This window comes from Stereum hirsutum (genome assembly GCF_000264905.1).
Source record: "Stereum hirsutum FP-91666 SS1 unplaced genomic scaffold STEHIscaffold_18, whole genome shotgun sequence".
Classification (NCBI taxonomy): Eukaryota; Fungi; Basidiomycota; class Agaricomycetes; order Russulales; family Stereaceae; genus Stereum; species Stereum hirsutum.
Window position 1 is genome coordinate 1,104,128 of NW_006763148.1, and position 18,760 is coordinate 1,122,887.

General features: G+C 51.0%; 6 protein-coding genes across 6 annotated transcripts; 2 read left to right on the forward strand and 4 right to left on the reverse strand.

Annotated features, from left to right (window-relative positions):
- Window positions 1-441: 441 nt before the first annotated feature.
- Window positions 442-1,794, forward strand: STEHIDRAFT_142459 (NAD-P-binding protein; the record flags this gene model as incomplete). Its single annotated transcript, XM_007309836.1, has 6 exons — window positions 442-567; window positions 636-907; window positions 977-1,042; window positions 1,111-1,282; window positions 1,340-1,599; window positions 1,655-1,794. The coding sequence occupies 5 exons, from the start codon at window positions 442-444 to the stop codon at window positions 1,577-1,579; spliced, it is 876 nt and encodes a 291-aa protein (XP_007309898.1). The 3' UTR covers window positions 1,580-1,599; window positions 1,655-1,794.
- Window positions 1,795-1,850: 56 nt separating this feature from the next.
- Window positions 1,851-4,208, reverse strand: STEHIDRAFT_162230 (beta-lactamase/transpeptidase-like protein; the record flags this gene model as incomplete). Its single annotated transcript, XM_007309837.1, has 6 exons — window positions 1,851-2,034; window positions 2,099-2,441; window positions 2,508-2,757; window positions 2,814-3,309; window positions 3,369-3,722; window positions 4,117-4,208. The coding sequence occupies 6 exons, from the start codon at window positions 4,206-4,208 to the stop codon at window positions 1,851-1,853; spliced, it is 1,719 nt and encodes a 572-aa protein (XP_007309899.1).
- A 153-nt stretch (window positions 4,209-4,361) lies between these two features.
- Window positions 4,362-6,169, reverse strand: STEHIDRAFT_150229 (NAD-binding Rossmann fold oxidoreductase family protein; the record flags this gene model as incomplete). The annotated part of the gene is made up of 4 exons (XM_007309838.1): window positions 5,888-6,169; window positions 5,412-5,829; window positions 4,939-5,340; window positions 4,362-4,867 (listed from the first exon to the last, which is right to left on the reverse strand). Exons 2-4 carry the CDS (start codon window positions 5,626-5,628, stop codon window positions 4,362-4,364), a joined length of 1,125 nt encoding a protein of 374 aa, XP_007309900.1. The 5' UTR covers window positions 5,629-5,829; window positions 5,888-6,169.
- Window positions 6,170-6,794: 625 nt separating this feature from the next.
- Window positions 6,795-7,987, reverse strand: STEHIDRAFT_162232 (uncharacterized protein; the record flags this gene model as incomplete). The annotated part of the gene is made up of 4 exons (XM_007309839.1): window positions 6,795-7,129; window positions 7,186-7,413; window positions 7,480-7,852; window positions 7,913-7,987. 4 exons carry the CDS (start codon window positions 7,985-7,987, stop codon window positions 6,795-6,797), a joined length of 1,011 nt encoding a protein of 336 aa, XP_007309901.1.
- A 3,410-nt stretch (window positions 7,988-11,397) lies between these two features.
- STEHIDRAFT_66971 (uncharacterized protein) lies at window positions 11,398-12,082 on the reverse strand (the record flags this gene model as incomplete). The annotated part of the gene is made up of 4 exons (XM_007309521.1): window positions 11,398-11,502; window positions 11,613-11,705; window positions 11,844-11,855; window positions 11,984-12,082. The coding sequence occupies 4 exons, from the start codon at window positions 12,080-12,082 to the stop codon at window positions 11,398-11,400; spliced, it is 309 nt and encodes a 102-aa protein (XP_007309583.1).
- An 863-nt stretch (window positions 12,083-12,945) lies between these two features.
- On the forward strand, window positions 12,946-14,395 carry STEHIDRAFT_67363 (t-SNARE; the record flags this gene model as incomplete). The annotated part of the gene is made up of 5 exons (XM_007309561.1): window positions 12,946-12,997; window positions 13,069-13,172; window positions 13,272-13,449; window positions 13,736-13,845; window positions 14,090-14,395. Coding segments are annotated over 5 exons (750 nt in total), but the record flags the coding sequence as incomplete, so codon positions are not given.
- Between the last annotated feature and the right edge of the window lie 4,365 nt (window positions 14,396-18,760).

Consider the following 18,760-nt stretch of genomic DNA (forward strand, 5'->3'; position numbering starts at 1 on the left):
GAATCTCCGGCAAGCGTCGTCCCGACGGCAGACGTCTCATGCCGTCTCTGGCGGTCTTTGCTTCGAACTTTGATGGTGGCCTGAATTGTGCTGCACTGCGGTCGCCACATTGACAAAGCATACTCCTCGTTCCCTGTGCACCATCCGTCAGCCCTTGCTGTCCTCGACTGTCCATCCCTGCGATGTCTTCGACCGTCCAGCCCTAAGATGTCATCGGCTGTCCATCTCTGCGATGAGTAATGAGTCCTCGACCACCCATCTGCTAGAAATAATGGGCAGTTTTCGTATTGCTGAGCCTTATGCTCATCAACGTTTGAGTCGAACTCGCGAAATACACCATGCTGCGTTCAGCAAAGAGCTTATAAGGCTGACCGATTTCGTCGAGACTGACCATCCACAACAACATACTTATCACTCTCAAGCTCTAGCGCCAACCACACTATGTCTTCGACTTTCAAGACCTTTGCAGTGGCAGGAGTAGGGAATCTGGGTTCATTCATCGTGAAGGCGCTTCTCCAGAAGAAACAATCTGGCCTTCCTATCAGAGTTATTACTCTCAGCCGCTCAGTACGTATCCCGACCCTCAAATTATCCTATATCGCATATATTGACTGCTTTCATTGACATTATGTTAGACTTCCCCAGATGCGAAATTCGAGAGCCTGATTTCTCAGGGTGCTGAGTTCAGGACCATCGCCTACGAATCGAAGTCATCTTTGGTCGACTCTCTCGCGGGAGTCAACGTCGTCATCTCTGCGCTTGGTTCCAGCCCCGGCGGTGGTATTGGTTTGCAAGGACAGCTCGCTGAAGCTGCAAAGGAAGCCGGCGTCAGACTTTTCGTCCCCTCCGAGTACGGTAGGCCTTCCGACTCCGAGAAGGATCCCAAGGCCCAGTTTCATGGGAAGCTGTACGTGGGTTCCCCTTGCTAACGACTAGTCTGTACCCTGATCGTCGAGTCTCCATGATGGTTTTCTAGGAAGGCCCTCGGCTTGCCTTATACGTTGTTTTTCAATGGACCCTTCCCCGACTTTGTTTTCAGCCCGTGAGTAATTTCTCTCGTTCCATAGACTTGCTTTCGCTGACTCAGTTTTATTCTCTTATGATAATTAGATTCCTAGGCCTAGACATCAAGAATGGGTCTGTCAAAATAAGCGGCGACGGAAACGTCCCTATCTCCTTCACCGCTCGCGAGGACATTGCGCGGTACATGGCACACGTTCTCACAAGCCTCCCCGCAGAGACACTTGAATGGCGTATTTTCCGTATTGAAGGCGATCGCCAGGTATGTTTCGTGTTTCTCTCCACCTACCAACTTCTTCTCTAATGTGATATTTCTTAGACTCTGAATGATGTCGTCAAGGCCTACGAAGAGAAGACCGGGAAGAAGATCAATGTCTCCTATCAGCCCGTCAGCGAGTTGCAAGAGGCCATGAAAGCTAATCCCAAGGATTTCCTCACGATGGTGAAGTTAGCGTTTGCGCAAGGCCTTGGAGCAGTTGTAGGGGCTCCTGAAGAGCTCGCCAATGGGGAGTTCCCGGACTGGAACCCGAAGAAGGTCATCGATGTTTTGACGTCGTAATTTGGACTCCAGACACCATGGTACGTTCGCGTGCCGTATTCACCTTGTATTCCATAACTTAATTTATTACCCCAGTATACAGTAACATCGATTGTGGGATTTAATGAATTTTGGTGTCAGTATATGGAAAGGCGAGGAAGTTTAGAACGCGCGATTCAGCTATTTTTGTAAGGTTGAAGAGGAACATCAGGCTATAGAATGGAATATCAATAATGCACCTCCATGCCGTTCATTTCAAGCAAAGAGGAAGGAGCTGTATATCAGAAGGGAGCTACTGTCTCCGCATCTTCAACTCCAACGAGGGAATGTGTAACGCCCGCCTGTTCCCTGATCCAGAGAAATGCAATACATTGACGGCAGCATTCTCACGAGTGCCCCAAAGATCCTGTCCGTTCCAGTAGGGATAGCACGCCATGTGGCGAGCACCGTTGTAGCCAGGGATCCCGGTGTCCAGACTACAGTATATGTCATAGTAAGAGATGTAGTGTGCGTAGCAGAAAAACAGCGTCTCAAACTCACCGGAACTCATCTCGCCTACCAGAGGATCGCAACGCCAGACCCGAAGGTGAGCCAAATATTTGTAGGACGTTAACCCCCTGGAGGATAAGAGACTTCACCCATACGACGCCCCGTTCAACGACAATGGTTGCTGTACTGTTTGTGTCTCCAGAAACCCAATTTCCGCCGTACAGCTCAGAAGATACACCCGCGAGCGCTCCGTCAATGGCAGGCTGGAAAATCTCGAAAGCATCGTAGGCGAGTTTGGCTGCGTCGGGATAGTGTCCGGCGAGTAGTACAACAATCCCGTACGACGTTCCAGGGTGTATCGCCAGTGCAGCGTGATAGCCGGCCATGGCACCAACTAGATCCATAGAGGGATATTGACCTTGAGAAAAGTAAAAACCCTTGAATGAAGAGAAAAGCTTACGTTTCCAGTAGATCTTTCGAGGTCGGCCATTTGAGTCATGTTGCTTGATAATCTCCCATGTCATCCCCATCTCTGTCCAATCATCCTCTTCAAAGGAGTGGACTGTCTGCAGCCATTTCCTCATCGAGTATTGGGTGATGAGGCTGTTCGGAGACAGAGGATTGAGGAACATTCTCGTCACGGCGATCATGTCCGAGAGAGAGGAAAACTGGCCGGCAGCAGGATTCATGGCGTCGAGGAAGTCTTGATCCTTTATGATACCATGTTAGCCAGGAGACAGAGAAGCGTACACGAGGCAGGACGTACTGCAACTTCGGGTGCTAACGAAGGGACCACAACAGAATCTTTATTGTCACCCGTAGCCAGAAAGTGCGTGTCGTTCATACTAAGCGGGGCCAGAACATCGCGATGTAAAAGCTCTGCAAATGTTGTTGGCTCTTTGGGCCCAAATGCTGCTCGATTTGCGGCAACGACAGTCATCCCAAGCAGAGCGGTACCAGTATTGGAATACGCGGGATGATACATAGGCAAAGAGGTGAGGCGATGTTTGGAAGTCGCAGCGTATACATCGTCATGGGTGGGGAAGGGGAGACCGTTGGTAGGCGGAGGACCGGCACCTGCGAGATCATGCGGCCAGTTGTGCACAGTACCTGGAGGCCAGTCTCGTCCAAGCCCGGACATGTGCGAAGCAAGGTGGAAGAGTGTTATGGGTGTTTGTTCCCGAGAAGTCTGGTCGTAAGAATCATCGAATCCGTCGAGGCGATAGTTGAACTTGGGGAGATATTTTGCGACGGGGTCATCCCTACCAAACGATCATAGACAAAGTTAGCACAGGCAATGACTCTAACTCGGAACACCTACCAGGATAGCGCCTGCTTTTGTTCCAGAATAAGGGCCTCGAGGGTAGGAAAAACCTTGGCGACTGAAGCTATCCGATACGTGGAATGGCTCGTCGTCCTCGGTCCTGTACTCTCGTTCCCTCGTGTCGTGCCCCAATTGTTCTCGAACACTGCTCCCGCAGACGTTACCACTGCCACAGAAAGACTATCGATGTCGCTCTTGCTGAACCTCGCATCGAGCATGTTGTTCAGATCCTTGGAAGCTTTTCGCAGGAGGGTATGGTGGGCGGAAGGAGGGGTCTCGTCGAAGACATTAGGTAGAAATGGATGGCATTCCCATCGTGCGACATCACTTGGGCTGTTCGGGGACCAAAATCTGGAGTAATGTGAGCCTAAAAGCGCAGAGAGCAAACTGACAATAGAAATTTGGACGAAAGTGTTTGTGGTCATAGTTCAGATATACGGTAGTATCGACGAGTAGGTTGAGAAAAAAAACGAGCTGGGAGGAAGAATCAGGCTTGGATAAGGGATGTTGATGGGGAATGGCGACAACGTTGCTTAACGAGCGCCTGCAGTCGCAGTAGGTGAACAGACCAGAGCCAGCCGAAGAAGGGTCTATTCAAGTTCACACGACCACAGGGACATGCATCTCCTTGATCACCGCCTATCATTGTGCAGCAGGCTTGAGAGCTTGAAGCTCGAGAATGGAACGCTGCAGTGGAAGCAAAATGGCAGGCGCTTGTGGACTCCGGGTATCATGGGAAACAAACCTTTTGCCGGTGGGCTTTCCGGCGAGTTCCTGCTCGAACGTCCATTTGTACTGTAGTGAGTCTTCGGCCCAGGGTGTAGGTCGTGAAGACATGTGGACATAATCTGAGATATTATGCACAACAAATACATGCTTGATAGTCGATATATCAAGACGTGGATATTTCGGATTCGAGCTAGTCACTTCTACTACAATATGAGTCTATCATGTCCTGTGGAGTGACTTTGCGGCAAGGCTAAACGCACCTTATGCTTGAGCGTCATATTGACGAAACAGCTCTTCCAGAAACCTATGCCTCCCTACGGCATGCTCGAAATCATAAATTCCCTCCTCGCCCTTCGCAAACAACTCATACATCCTTCCAATATTTCTCGCCGTCATAGGCAAGTCCTCCAGCTCATCTTCCACCTCCCTCACAACTTCCACCATTCCCGTTTTATGATCGTAGAGCTCGATCTTGGTGTCAACGTGTCCAAAGTTCAAGAAAATGATGGGTGAGGTGATCCGAATTTCGCCAGTCTCGCCGTGGATACGCCATTCCAAAGCGGGTGTGCCAGGGAAGGGTTGGCCGCCACGCTGGTAGAACGAGAAAAGGATACCCTTCGAGGTTTTGCTGTGGAACATGATTTGGTCGGGAACGTCTTTCTTGCGTCCTTTCTCAGCGATAGAACCGTCGGGTGCGATGATGTCGACTATAGGATGTCCGTTGAGCATGAGGCTGTGGAAGGAGTCGTTCAAGAGGGGACCAAATACTAAGCATTGGAGGAAACGTCAGTAGGTGTCGGGTGCAGTAGAAGACGATGAGGTACTGAAATCGACTCACGGTATTCAATGTACTCCAGAGAATGGCCGACACCAGTAGTGAGTATACTACAGCCTACCTCTCTATTCGTGAAGTAGTCAAGGGACCACGTCTCCGTTGCCCCTCCATTGGTCGGAGCGGCCAGATAGGTGCTGCTCAAGACCTTGCCAATCCTACCCCCATCCAACAATCCCTTGAGCCTCATAACTACAGGAGAGAGTCTTCCCTGTAATCCCACGAGGTTCCTCGTATTGTACCTCTTCGCTATGGCGGTCAGCTCCTTCGCTTCTTCTATGTTAGCTCCGAGTGGCCATTCAACGAAGACTGCTTTTCCGGCGCGAAGAGCGGGTACGGTCGTTGTATAGTGTTTGTCCACGCGGACGCATGATACGACAAGGTCGATATCGGGATCGGCAGCTAGTTCTGAGAGATGTGAGGTGGGTTCAGAGGGCGGTCTCTGTCCTATACGGATTGAGCTTTGTTCAAGAACGTACCCTCAGCGCTGCCATATGTCTTCGTGGATTCCGGTAGGTTATGCAACTTGACTGCGTTCTTCGCTGACGCCACGGAAGTATTACACAAAGCAACGAGAGCGTATGTGTCGGATTTGAGAAGGTAGGGTAGATGTGCTGAGGCAGCCCAAGCAGTTCCTTGATATTTGTCAGGTGGCGAGCCGGACAGACCAATAAGACCGACACGGATGGGAGACATGGAGTGCAGATGTTGAGACGATTCGAGCGACTGATGACACTGTGGCTGGAGAAGACGAAGAGTCGTGTGCGCAACCTCAGAATGATAGAGGGTGTGATGTTGAGTTTGTACGATAAAGGGATTCCTTAAAACACGTTGACATTGTGCATGTCAAACGTTCAAACCTGGTAATGCGACTCGGACAAGGTGACTACAAAGAAGCTGACGGAGCCAAATGTATAAATAAGCGCTGACGAAGTAAATAAGGAGCTGCACCTACAGCGACTTGCAGCAACGATCGTGCAATTTATCGGTGATATGGTTCGACTATACTTCTAACTTCGAGGTGGACCAGCCGGTGTACAGCACGTCATTGTAAACGCCTAAACATGATGTTTAGGCCTTCTTGATGCAAACACAAGCTGGCCACTGGCAGCGCGGCGGTCCGTGCTGATCTTGCATAGAAATGATGGCGGTGTCAGTTATCTTCGGAGCCACGAAGTAAGGACATTAAGCCTGCCAAAGCCAAAAAGATGGTTTAGTGTCTGAATGCGTGAAGAAGAGGATTGTGTTTATTGTACATGGAGGCAAATGGCAAAGAGGGTGGAAATTTGAATATTCTCATCCGAGTCGGCCATTACCGGTCGGAGCTAACTTACCGAAGTACTGACATGCGCCACAGTCGATCCGACTCTTTCGAAAATGTGGCACATTCTCGAACGGCTTCGCAGTTCACCGTGACGTTCACTCCACGACATCCCTCATGTTATCGCCTTAAAACCTCCATGCGCAATAACGAACGGGTTTTCCTATGTTCCACGACGTCTGAGCGTAAGTAGCGCATGTAAGTATGTAGATAGGAGGTGGCCGTGAGTCTTGCGAGGCCACGGTAAGTAGTATCAACGACGGAACAAGGATTCAGCTCCTTGCAATTGGAGAGCTCCTTGTTAGTAGGTATCGGCTGAGCATCGAGCGGTCTGCTCCAGCCAGAAAAGTTAGAAGCAGGGGTGAGCTCTTACGGGCGGGCATTGGAGAACCTGGGTATCTTCTGGGTCAGCACAACATATGTACAAAGCGTAGTAGGACACTCGAAGCAGTTCCTGAAGCGCATGAAGACCTGGTGAGTCCTGCCATCATATATATACGTAGTAACAAGGAGACAGCACGTCGATATCATCAAATAACGTCTACTTATCGGTTCCCGTTGACTTCCTTGTGTCCACCAAGTACTCGTGACCCCGGTGCGAAGAGTCCAATCGAGGAAGTAATTCGATCTCGGAATTGCTGAACCTATGCCCAACTCCTTGCTCAGGCCCGTCTCGACGAGCAAAAGATTCTGCGTCAGGAACAGACACATACGCCCTCCGCCTAATAATTCCGGTATCCATTGCGACCTCCTCGATGAAGCTGGCCATGCCTCCTTTTTCGGTTTCCTCTTGCAGCCGGGGATATTGCCTGTGAATGGCTTGTCTATAGGATGGGAGGTGGCCAAAAAGGCCGAACGGAGAGATGGGTCGACCACCTGTTCAGGGTGAATTTATTGAGATAGTGGTCAGAGAGTTCCGAAACGATACTTACCAGCCACAACCTCCCATATTCCCCTCCCGAAGATGACGGAGAAGACGCCACTCACAGCGACGAACGCGCCTCCCACGTTGGAGATGATGCCCAGTACAATCGTGACAACGGAAGGTGATATGATTTCTTCCGACGGAATCCACTGTTGGCTTTCCGGAAGAATAGCTGATAGCGTGAGGGAGGATGTGCCGGAATCAAACGTCCCGGAGCTATCCGCTCGAATATTATCTACAAGATCGTGAATCAGGATCACTACATCACCAACGAAAGTCCAGAGTAGAATGCACTACGCACGAATAGCAAAGGTCAACCAACTGTTGGTCCCCTGAACTCTCTGAACTGGATACAGAGTCCCGAGGAGATGTGTATCGGGATATAACCTGAATGCATCCGTGAAATGAACCGCGGACGCTAGCTGCGAAAGATTCACTACGTCTTTGACGAAGGAGCTCGCTGTGGTCTCGATCATCCAGAGCGACAGCGATACATTACTGGTGACGTTAATCTGCAGTGCGTCGACATTGAGTGCTGGCTCTAGTGTGCAGTTTTGACCATATAGCGTGAAACTGGGTGTCCGTTGGCATTCGGCTGTGAAGTTCCCTTTGGGATCTTCTAGCGAGCTTGTGACATTGAGGCTGCTGAATTCGCCTCCATAATCTGCGAGGACCTATTTCCACAGCTCATCAATTTCGCGTTCAAGGCGACGTACATTTCGAACGAAGCTTACCAGGAAGGTCCTTGGCCATAGATTCGCCGAGGGAGAGAATACGACGCCGTTGTGGGTCGCAAGAGCACTGGACATAGTGACGAGTGACCTTTGAATGGTGATCGCCGTAGCGGATGTTGTAATGACATTGTTGACGAGGAGAGCTCCATATCCGAGTATGCCCAGTGTTGCATAGGTCGCAACGAGTCCACGAACAAACGCTAACACAGCCGGTTCGAACCTTGTGCATTGCAGACCTGATATTAATGAGGTACGGATACAGTGTTGATCTTTTGACTTACGGATGTTTGCGAAACATAGTTTGTCCGAACACGACATCCGTACATCGTCTTCGTATCTCGTTCCTCTCGTTCTCTTCGCGTCTTCGGCCCAAAACCCACCGCGCAATCGCGTTCTCAGGCGTGCCGTTTGTCAAGAAGCTGGTCTGGGTAGGATATTGCGCGAAGAAGGGGCCAAAGGCGCGATGATACTTCAGCCAGTTCACGACGGACCCAATCAGAAGAAACAATATATAGAGGCCGTATATTGCGAGAGGTAAGGCCCATATGACGATTCCGAGGTGGGAGAAATCCACGGTTTGTTGCCACTCCGAAAATTCATTTTCATCTTCTGAGACCAAGGTTATTTTCTGAGATACAAAAGGATCTACACAGTATATTTGGTTATATGTCACCGTCAGCTATCGTATTAGACGTTTCCAAGTCGAGGGAGGGGAGTGATTACCAAACAGTTGCGCTGTCAACATCCCCCCGACGAGGAAGAGGTCAAGGAAGAAGTGCAGTGCTGGAGGGACCTTCCTGTGAATGGCTACATAATCGCTGTGTTGACCCCGAGCAAAAAGTGCAACTTGAACATTTAGATGGAGAAGCTGAAATGTGTTTGGAGGTCTCACCTGCACAACAAAAGAAGAATAACAAAGAACTGCGCGAGAGCGATCAAACTCCAGACATTCAAGAACGAGAAGGCATAAATCGTGATGAGAGGGTATAGCGTCAGCAGCAAGCCATGGAATAGGATACGAGTGAGAAACAATTTGCAAGACACTGGGACTATCGATATTGGTCGACCGTCTTTCGAGTCCATGCTGGATCGTGAGAGTTGTTCTGCAGCACCAGACGATGAGCTGCTCGCGAACATTCAAGCCAAGTTACAGCACCTGAGACGGCTGGAGGTCGATGGTGATGGGGGAAAGCAAGAGAGCTCTAGCGACGGTTCGAATTCTATCAACAAGCGCCCAGTTCTAATTACACGAGAAGAGATCCATCAACGACACTACCGTAAACAAAGATGCTGTGTGCTGATGAAGCGTGATCGTCATACTCTATGCATCGCGAACCGCGACTGAAGAGGCGCCCGTCGCGGGAGCTCACCTCGTCCGACTCGATTTTCCCCTCTGCACATTTTACGGACAGTGATATCTTCCAGACGTGTACAAAGAGAGAAAATTCCTGAGGGAGCCCACGATGATTGGTCGTTCAAAGGTAGAGTAGACGGGATTTCAAGCGGGCGAGCAAAGATCTAACAGAAGTAATGACAAGGGAGTGGCGGCAACTTGAAGTACACATCCAGGGTCTCGGTCATTCCCGGCTACATCAGCGCCACAGTCCCTCGAGGGTGTTGCCCTTCAAAATTGTATTCGGCCTCGCTTCACCTTGACCTCACTTCTCTCTGAGACACCAGCGACATGATGCTGAAGCTGCGCAGCTGCCAGTGCTATAGACAATACTATCATCCTCAACTTTGCAAAGACCGTCAGACACGCGACAATGGCACCCACATACCATCTTCTCATCTCCGTCCCTCCATTCTTCGCATGAACATATCTGTCTGTCGATCCACACCCCGACCATGCCGAAACAAGCTAGCAAACAATTAGAAATAAACACTCACCCATCTTCACCCATACGTATGTACTACTCACTCTCCTCGTGTTCACTGTTCCCTCGCTGCGTAACCTCCATGCCCCCTCATGATCCGCGGGGACTCGTTTTTTCTTTCATGCTGTACTCCTTTGTACATGTCACCCGATAAGTAACACATGTTCAAGTCGCCGTCTCCCTCTATGGTAACGTTGACGACGAAACGAGAATTCAGTCGTTCGGATCCCTCTTGCGCTGATCCGGAATGAATCTCTCCTTCCGCCACACCGTCAACGGAGAAACGGAGAACGGAGCCATGCCCCTGCAACCCAATCTGCTGTACGGAAGAGGCTGGGATGAAAGAGAATGCAAACGGAGGTAGGAACACATGGTTCTGTGCCACACGGAAATTACAGCCTGCGATGCAGAGATGAACGCGTTGGCCATGGACATGGGAGGCAGCTCGGTCCGAACACCGTCTTCCGCTCCCCACTGGCGAAAGAGTCACCAGCGTTGCCGGCCATGGTGGTGGAGTGGCTCAGGCTCAGCGCTCCGTATCAACGTCAGAAATCAAGCTTCAAGCTGCGAACGACCAACGCGAGCCCGCTTCGGACTTCCGAGCGCCCGGAAGGTTTCTGATTGGACAGTGCGGCTGCGATGTCCGCGAGTTACAAACTCACAGTTATGGCATCGTTATGGAGGTCGTGGTCCCGGGATAGGTTTGAGTTTTTGTTAAGGAGCAAAGTGTCGGCAAAGATCAGCTGTGAGTTTTGTTGTGTTGTGGTTTACCACACGAATACACTGCATGATGTCGTCGGTGACGGAAGGGGGTCGGAGGGACAGGACCGGAGAGGGTATGTAGAATACTTACTGTGAGTGAGTACGTACGGAAGGAAGGAACGAGAACGACTCGCTAGCTTGATTTGTTCTTGCTTTGTTGTCCTCTGAGGTGTTTAGAGCTTGGTATCAGTTGCCAAGGGAGAAAGGAGGTGTTATGACACAATGTGAAGAGATCGACACTGTGATCTTCGCGAGTTCCTTTCGCGTACGGGGAGCTGTGGAGTACAGTATACTCAATCGATGTCTGCGTGAACAGCTGCATGCGAAGGGACACACGAACGACTTGCGAGCGATAGTACGAAGGGATGTAATCGGCCATTCCGGCGAATATATAGATTATACTATGGTACTTGCATTTGTAGCCGAATCGGGTACAGGATACACAGAGGTTACGTTGGCTTGGAGAATATAAGTATGTAAACAGATGTTTATGAGTACAAGGGGTAGTGTTATAGTCAAGATGAGGATGGCTGAAGTAGAGTTAAGCCGTAGTGAAGTTAGAGTATAGAGTATAAAGTATAGGCTAGATGGTGTAAATGGAGTAGGAGAATTTGAGAAGCATGGAACCGGGAAGCGGGAGAATGCATGCGACGGATGAGAAAATGCGAATAGGGGGGATGCAAGAGTAGAGAGCGGAGTGGCGAAAAAGCATTGACAATGTCGGGAACGTGCGAGTATTGAGAATGGATGCCGAAAGGATATGCGTTGTGACGAGAGGATGCAGACAAGATGCGAGAGCGGTGAATGAGCCTGGGGAGAGGAGGGAGTGGCGTGCCAACCGATGCGCTACCGCCTGCGTTGTGCACCCGGGCCACGATACCAGTAATGACATTCAGAGCAGTACTCTTCTGTCCGTGCGGTAATCGTCTCTGCAGCATCGGGGCCAAGGAACTATTCGAATTGTGAACAAAGTAGAGCAGCACAAATCATGCCAGATATGAGCCACTTGATGCAAGACAGGGGACAAAGGGACGATTTAAGTATTGGCTTGGGTAACGCACCTTCTCGCATTGACAGGGAGAACAATTGGAAGGATGGCGACGAGAGTAACTGCAGTGCGAATTATTGCAGTCGATCTTACGGAGCTTCTTGGTCTATTCGTGCCAAAAGCGGAAGAGGGTGAGACGAGAGGGTGGCGAAGACGGATGGTATGGTGGGTGGCGCGAGACAAAAAGAAGGATGGGGACAGTGAGTTCACGGAGGACAAATTCGAAAGACAGATATGGACGTACGATCACATAGTGCTATATCGGAAGGATAGAACGTGACGTCAGGAAAGGGATATCGATGGAGGAAGAAGCAGAACGGGATGTTGATTGGCAGGATGTTCCAATCGCGGGTAGGGTGCAGCATCAACGGAAAAGGAACATACCCCGCATCCATACTTGGTTCCTTCGCTATTTGAACAAGTGAGCACACATATCTCAAGGGTGGGTGAACAGTATTGGGCGCACGTTTCGAGGTTACACATGGTGATATATGGGGGATGGCGGAGTCAGCGCGTACGCAAGGAGATGGGATGTTGAGTGTTTCAGGAGTGTTTCGGTCGGAGAAGATATGTCTGTGGGGAAATAGACTTTTAGAAAGGGGACAAGCGCGCAGCAGGAAACGGGTGGACGGACGGGTTGAGGACAAAGATGGATAGGATATGTGACGAGGGATGATGGCGAGGGGGGGCGGGGCGGGAGAGCGACGTGGGTGAATGAACGGAGGACGGAGGATGGAATGTCGGGGAGGGAACGGGGTTGGGGAGTATTAGGGGATGGAGGTAGAGTATTTAAGAGAAAGGAGGGACGAGCGGGACGCAGAGGCTGAGGCTGGCGGAGAAAGGACAAACAAGCAAGGCGACGGAGACGAACGCCCGGGATCCCTCTCGGTGACGCCCCATCTCGGACCACGGATCTCCCCCGGATCTATCGTCGCAGAGGAGCCATCTCAGATTCGATCAGATAGCAGCGCCGCACCACCGGGCGCCGGCGGCACACGTCACACTTGTCCACCCTCGAGCACGTCGCTCCCAACGTCGCTGGGCCACATACATGTCGACAACCGCGTCCTCCTCATCGTCCTCGAGCTCACAGCCGACGACCCGCTCGCGCACCCTCCTCTTCATCTCCTACCGCGACTCTAGCGCACGCACTTCGCGTTTTGGCACACGAACCCGCTACGAGCAAGTCTTCAACGCTGACGACGAGCAGGAGGGCCTCATCAACCCTACAGATACCGCCCACATCACTCTTGACGTCCAGGACAGCCTTCCACCGAAATGGTGCGCGTGGTGTACATCTTTTCATCAGTGCTGGAGTTGAATAAACGCTCTCTGCTTTACCTAGGGTCGACTACGCAGACCAGGTAGAGGATATACTGCTTAGTACGCAGGCTAAAAGTGCGCAACCCTTCCACCCTTTCGCTCAATCGCGCCTAATTCACGCGTCTCCCTGCCTTTCTCTCGCTCAGTTGCTGCTCTCGACAAGTTGCATGCGAAGCATGTCCTACCCGGCTTCACGGACCGATCGTCAGAGGAAAGAGAGATTGAAGCCGCGACCACCGACATAACCAAAGTACGAACCTTGTACCCTTCTCGATTCACCAGCCGCCGCTATGCCTCTTCGTTCAGCCTTTCTTCCGTTGAGTTCTAAATACCTCTCGTCCACAAATAGGACTTTCGGCAGTGTCAATCCTTGATCCAGCGCATTGCACCTCCACACGCATTCCCACCGACTTCATCCAAGGCACATGAGCAAGAACTCGCAGCGAAGAACGTCCAGAGAGGCCTCGCGGCAAAGGTTCAAGACCTCAGCGCCACGTTTCGTAAGAAGCAAAGGGTCTACATGGACAGTAAGTCCCTCGCCCCCGATACACATCCGATTTGTCTCCCAAACCCGTGCCACTTTGCGCCCAGTACTCTCCATCTTCCTTTTCGTGCACTCTGTCCATTCGATTTGCGTGACCTTTCCCGCACCGCGCCACCCGTGCTTCACAAACACATCCTTCTTGAGAAGTGGCACCTTTATGCCTCCCCCGAACTCAGCTTTAATCCCATCTCCCTATCAACGTTCATCTGAGTTTGAATGACCGATCTAAAGAGCTGTTCGCGATTGAAACCTGCTAACCCCGTGAACAGAACTACAGGGTCATGCGATCAAGAACCAGGACCTACTGGTCGCGAGTGGAGTAACATCTCTCAGAGGCTCAGAAGGACTGTCAGCAGTCGATGAAGACTTGCAGGCCGCGGTACGTCATTGTTCACTTTGCTCATATACAGACCCTCTTCTAACTACCGTACATCGTGCTTGTTTGTTTGTCGTTATCCTTCCCATGGCGATGGGATCTTATTTGTGAATACAATATACTGACTGACCCTCGTCTTGGGTGTTCTTCAACACGTATGACACAATTCAACCCGTTCACGCGACTTCGTTCGCCAATCACACTCGCATCTTCTTCAACACCGTCAATTGGCTATCATCTTGATCAGTCCCAACAAACCACGCTCCAATCGCAGGCCCAAGCCGATCCGAACCAGGCTGCCTTCCTTGAACGAAATCGTGAACTCACAGAGATCGCAAAATCTATAGGTCAACTGGCAGAACTGTTCAAAGACTTGGGCGCATTGGTGATTGACCAGGGTACGCTGCTGGACAGCGTGGAGTACAACATCGAGCAGACGTCCGTGGAGATGCAAAGTGCCGTGAAGGAGCTGGATACGGCGACAAGGTGGGTCTCCTCTTCTTCATTCCTCATCTTCCTTCTTCTTTGGCCTGCCGTGAGTTTCTGTCTCTAGTTATGTATCTGGAAATTGCCGCCAGTATCTATCGGAAGCGAGCAGCAGGAATGGGCCACAGCCTGCCTTCTCCGTTCTTCCTCGTCCACAGCTCGCGTCCTGGCCACACCTTGATGGTTCGCCTCGGATCTTCAGGAACTCTGTAGCTTCGAGCTTCTCGAACCACTACCGTGAAATGCATCATCGGCATCCCATCTGCTACCGAAACGTCCTGTCAATCGTTCAATCTGCCCATCTTCCCATGGGCCACCTCTTCACACAACTTTCTTGACTGGTTTTCCATATCGAATCGTTGCTTCCTGTTTGAGCTTTATGCTCAAACTTGACCTCTGGCTCTTCTCAGTCTGGTGGCCACCGAGAGCACAGACGCATACTAGACTCTACCAGACAACCACAGTATGATCGTTGAACGTGTGCGGTGAACCCGATATAACTCGGATCGCCTCGAAGCTGATGTTTCTGTCGTCATCATGATTTGCGCCTCACCTAGGAGAGACTCGTCAGTGTGCGCGTATGGACATGTGTGTGGGTTTTGTTTCCGTGTCTAGGTTTTGAGGTACGCAACACGAAGCTGTTCGAGACACCTCCTCGGCCATGGTGCCGAAGGGGACAATGATGGATAGGGGTTTGTGCGACTCGGAGTCGGGATGCTTACACCCGTTGGATTTTCTCATCTGCGAGCCCCTTTTACTTGCTGCTGTACTTTGACCCTGTCTTGATGCCTCGGCAACTCGGGTGCTGCTCTGCTCATGATGGTGACAGAACGCAAACAAACGCAAAATGTGACATAGATGCTGTGGCGACGTAAAGACCGTTGCGTGTCCTAACACCCTTTGTGGCTTCCTTTTCGAGGCCATTCTACGCTTAATCCTGATATGGGCTTGGCTTTGTGCATGGGGTCCGGGTGGCGTGGTGTGGCTACTACGTCTCAGAAACCATGACGTCGTGATATTTGACCGCAATCAGACTCTTCATGTCGCTTCGTAGCTCTCTTTGCGGTGTGGTATGACGAGGAGATCTGCTGTATTCATAGAACAGACTCAGGCTGATGACACCCCGGGGAAGATGTTGCCCTATCGAGCTAGGGTTGCCTTGTTGGGCTGGACATGGCGTGCGGCTCTCATGCAGCCTTTACTCTTAGGAATCGTCGCGAAATGAAAGCGGGGAAGCGCTGTACATGTGCGGGGCGCCCATGCATATACAGCACCTTACCTCCCTCGTTCCCGTGTCTTCTTGCTTTGTGTATCAACACGACTTGACACGGCGAGTCGAAGACGAAAACAGCTGTTTTCACCACGCCACTCCTGCATTTTTCGCCTCCTTCCCGTTTATTTGCCGAATTTGTTTTATAATTCGTTATAACTTGTCTTCTTTCTCTCCGTTTCATGCGTGTTTGATGAACGTTAACCGTCTTGCTGATCCTCATTTTTTCCTCGCCTTTTTTTGCTTTTCTTTGCACGCACATCTGTTACCTCTTATCCGGCCTCGCTTTCCCCACGCCACACTCGCCACCGCCAAACTGTCCATCGACATCCCCGCAACCGCATGAATACGCCGATCATCGTCACCGCCCGATCGCTGGCTACTCCTCACATCATGTCGAAAACGAAACGAAACGAATGCAGATATCAGAAGAACACCGGCAGGCGGAAATGCATCTTCCTCCTGCTGCTCATCATATTCGGACTCATCGTGGTGCTTATCCTCAAACCCAAGAGATATTCGGAAGGAGGTGCGCCCCCTACGCCGCCACCTCCACTGGAAACGGCGCAGACTTTGGGGACGGATGGGTAGGCGTGGAAGCGGCTTCGGATTTGGGCTGTGGTGTGGATACAGATTGGATCGATGGTCGGGCGATGAGCCTGGAGTCGGTTCAAACTTGCGTCGGTAAGGTATAGTGGATTGATGGGGCTTAGTTGGATGGCCCAGTGGTTGGATGGATACGGACCGTAGTGTGTCGTTTATTGTATTGGATTTTACTATTGACTGGAACCTACTATTGGTGTGATTTATGGCTTATGCGTTGCATGCTTATCATGCGATTCAGGGATACGACTTTTTCGTTTTCGATTGACCTCATTGGGTCTGCTTATGCGTGGCTCAAGCGGCCATGGTCTGAGCCACCCTAGTTCGTACCGAAATCCGCTGGACTCCCTTCGTATGGTTTGGTTTCTAGACGAGATTCACCTGAGCCACTGAAATCTTCAAGACTCCGACTTCGACAGCAACGCAAGCCGCACGCCGCCGGTGCTTTCTTGACAAGATTGTATTCAGATAGGGTGGTGCGGTACGTACACTAACTTGCTACCTAGCCTCGTGATTCCGAAGACTGACTGAAGACTGTTGGCGCTATAGAGCGGAACACTGTTCATGACGTGTAACGGTGCATTGCTTGACGTTGTTGTGTATCCATTCAGAAGACAAAGGACCGAAATGAAACTGGGGGTGTCTCAGTTGAGGTTTGAATGGCAAGGGAAGCAACTCTAGCGCAGCTGGGCCACTCGAGCCACCGCCCATGGCCAGCGCTCTATCGTCTACGTCCGTACCAAGTTATCAATAGTCCGACCAGCTCACTTGCCCTTGAGCCTGCTCGAAGGGGGGGGCGAATCTCGGCGCAAACGCTCCTAGTCCCCGATCTTTTTGTCCAACTCAGTCAAACGGCTCCCAAATTTGTCCCTATGCTCTCGAAGGAGTTGAATCGGCTGGCGCTAACAGAGGGCCGTAGTCTACATCTCCGGTACCTCAAGCTCATCGAACGTGGTACGCTAATTATGCCCAGTGCCTTCTTTACAGCGGCGGACAGTGGATCTAGAATGGTCTCCGCAGGTTGAGCAAACGGACGCCCGTGGTGTGTCTTTACATTCCGCAAGAAGCTATCGTCCAGCGTCTGCTAAGTTATTGGTTTAGCGGGAACCCAGTAAACACGGACATCCTGAATGCATCGGCAGAAGCTCGTGAAAGTTCTACCATGGGCCCGTCGGTCTGCAATAGCACCGTGGGGATCGAGTACGAATGAATAGGGGCCCGTCTGCAATGAACAAGGGTTCCAATGAGGACCGAGTTGGGGGTGGTTCAAAGTCGTCGTGCGACTCCGATTGCAGATTGTGCGTTGTGGGAGTGCGGCGTGTTTGGCAACGTGTCTGGTCTCAGGGTCTGCCTCGAGCATCGATACCTCTTGTGGAAAGTCTATGGGTCTCGAGGACTTAAGGTCAGTCGTCCGGTGCTATAGTCGGCCTGTATATTAATGTGATGTGCGTACTACATTTACTTCTAGAAAGGTGATTGCGAAGTGAGTTGCCCTGTGTTCGAGGTGGCACTTGAAGTGAGCATACGGTAAGCCTAGGGCAGCAAAGGAGTCCACGGTACTGACAGGTTGGCTGATGGCCTCCCGATAAGTATTATTGGATGCATTTGGAAGTATGTGTGCGCCACTTCTTGCATGTATAGGATGAAAGGAATCTTAACTCAGCCTACTAATACTAGTACGTGACTAGGCTTGCCTGGCATGGAGTTCATTGTGTCCAAGCCCTCTCAAATACTTCCGTACGGCACACCACATAGTGTCTTATACCTACAAGATTGAGGGTGTTCAAGCTCGCCATAACTCTTAGTCAGGAGGCTTGGGATCCCCGCCCATGGCCGTTCTGGATGGCATTCCTCTGCTCGCCACACGGGCGCTTGTTCACGGTGTGGCATATTGAAGGTTCGAATTTAAAGTCCGACGCGGCTGACGGAGCACCGACCGGCCCGCCCAGCTTTGAATTTTGAAATGGACGATTGTGGACGAACTCTTTTCTCCCGCTACTTAGGCTAGCGTCCCGTATTTGCCCCCTGAAACATGTGCTGCAAATCGTATACATGACGACTACAGATGGTGGTGCCGATTTTTTGGCAGGTATTTGCACTCTTCCAAATTCGCCTCGACTCTCAATTACAAGATCTCATCGGCATCAACGCCCTTGCAATGGACACGACGGAGTCAATTCGCCGTATTCTTACTGTCAACGCATGGAGACTCAGTCATTCGGATAAACAACAGATACTATCACTGGCCCTATGTTCGGACAATTCGGACTGCAAAAAATCTAGCTCACGCTGTATAAGGTCTCTTGCTATGAAACTTTGCACACACGATGCCCCCTACTGTAGCTGCATGCCCATGCAATTTTGTTGTAGATTGCTTGAGAGAAAGGTCGTCGATCGGGGGGTGGGACCGTAGATCGGACAGCCGATCCTGCCAAAGTGTCCGAAACGCCCCCCTCCCCGTTCGACCTCCCACTGCCATTATTGTGCTCAAACGACTTCACAGATGGTCTGTTGGTGATTTAACATGATTTATGAGAGCTTGAACGGGGAGAAACGATA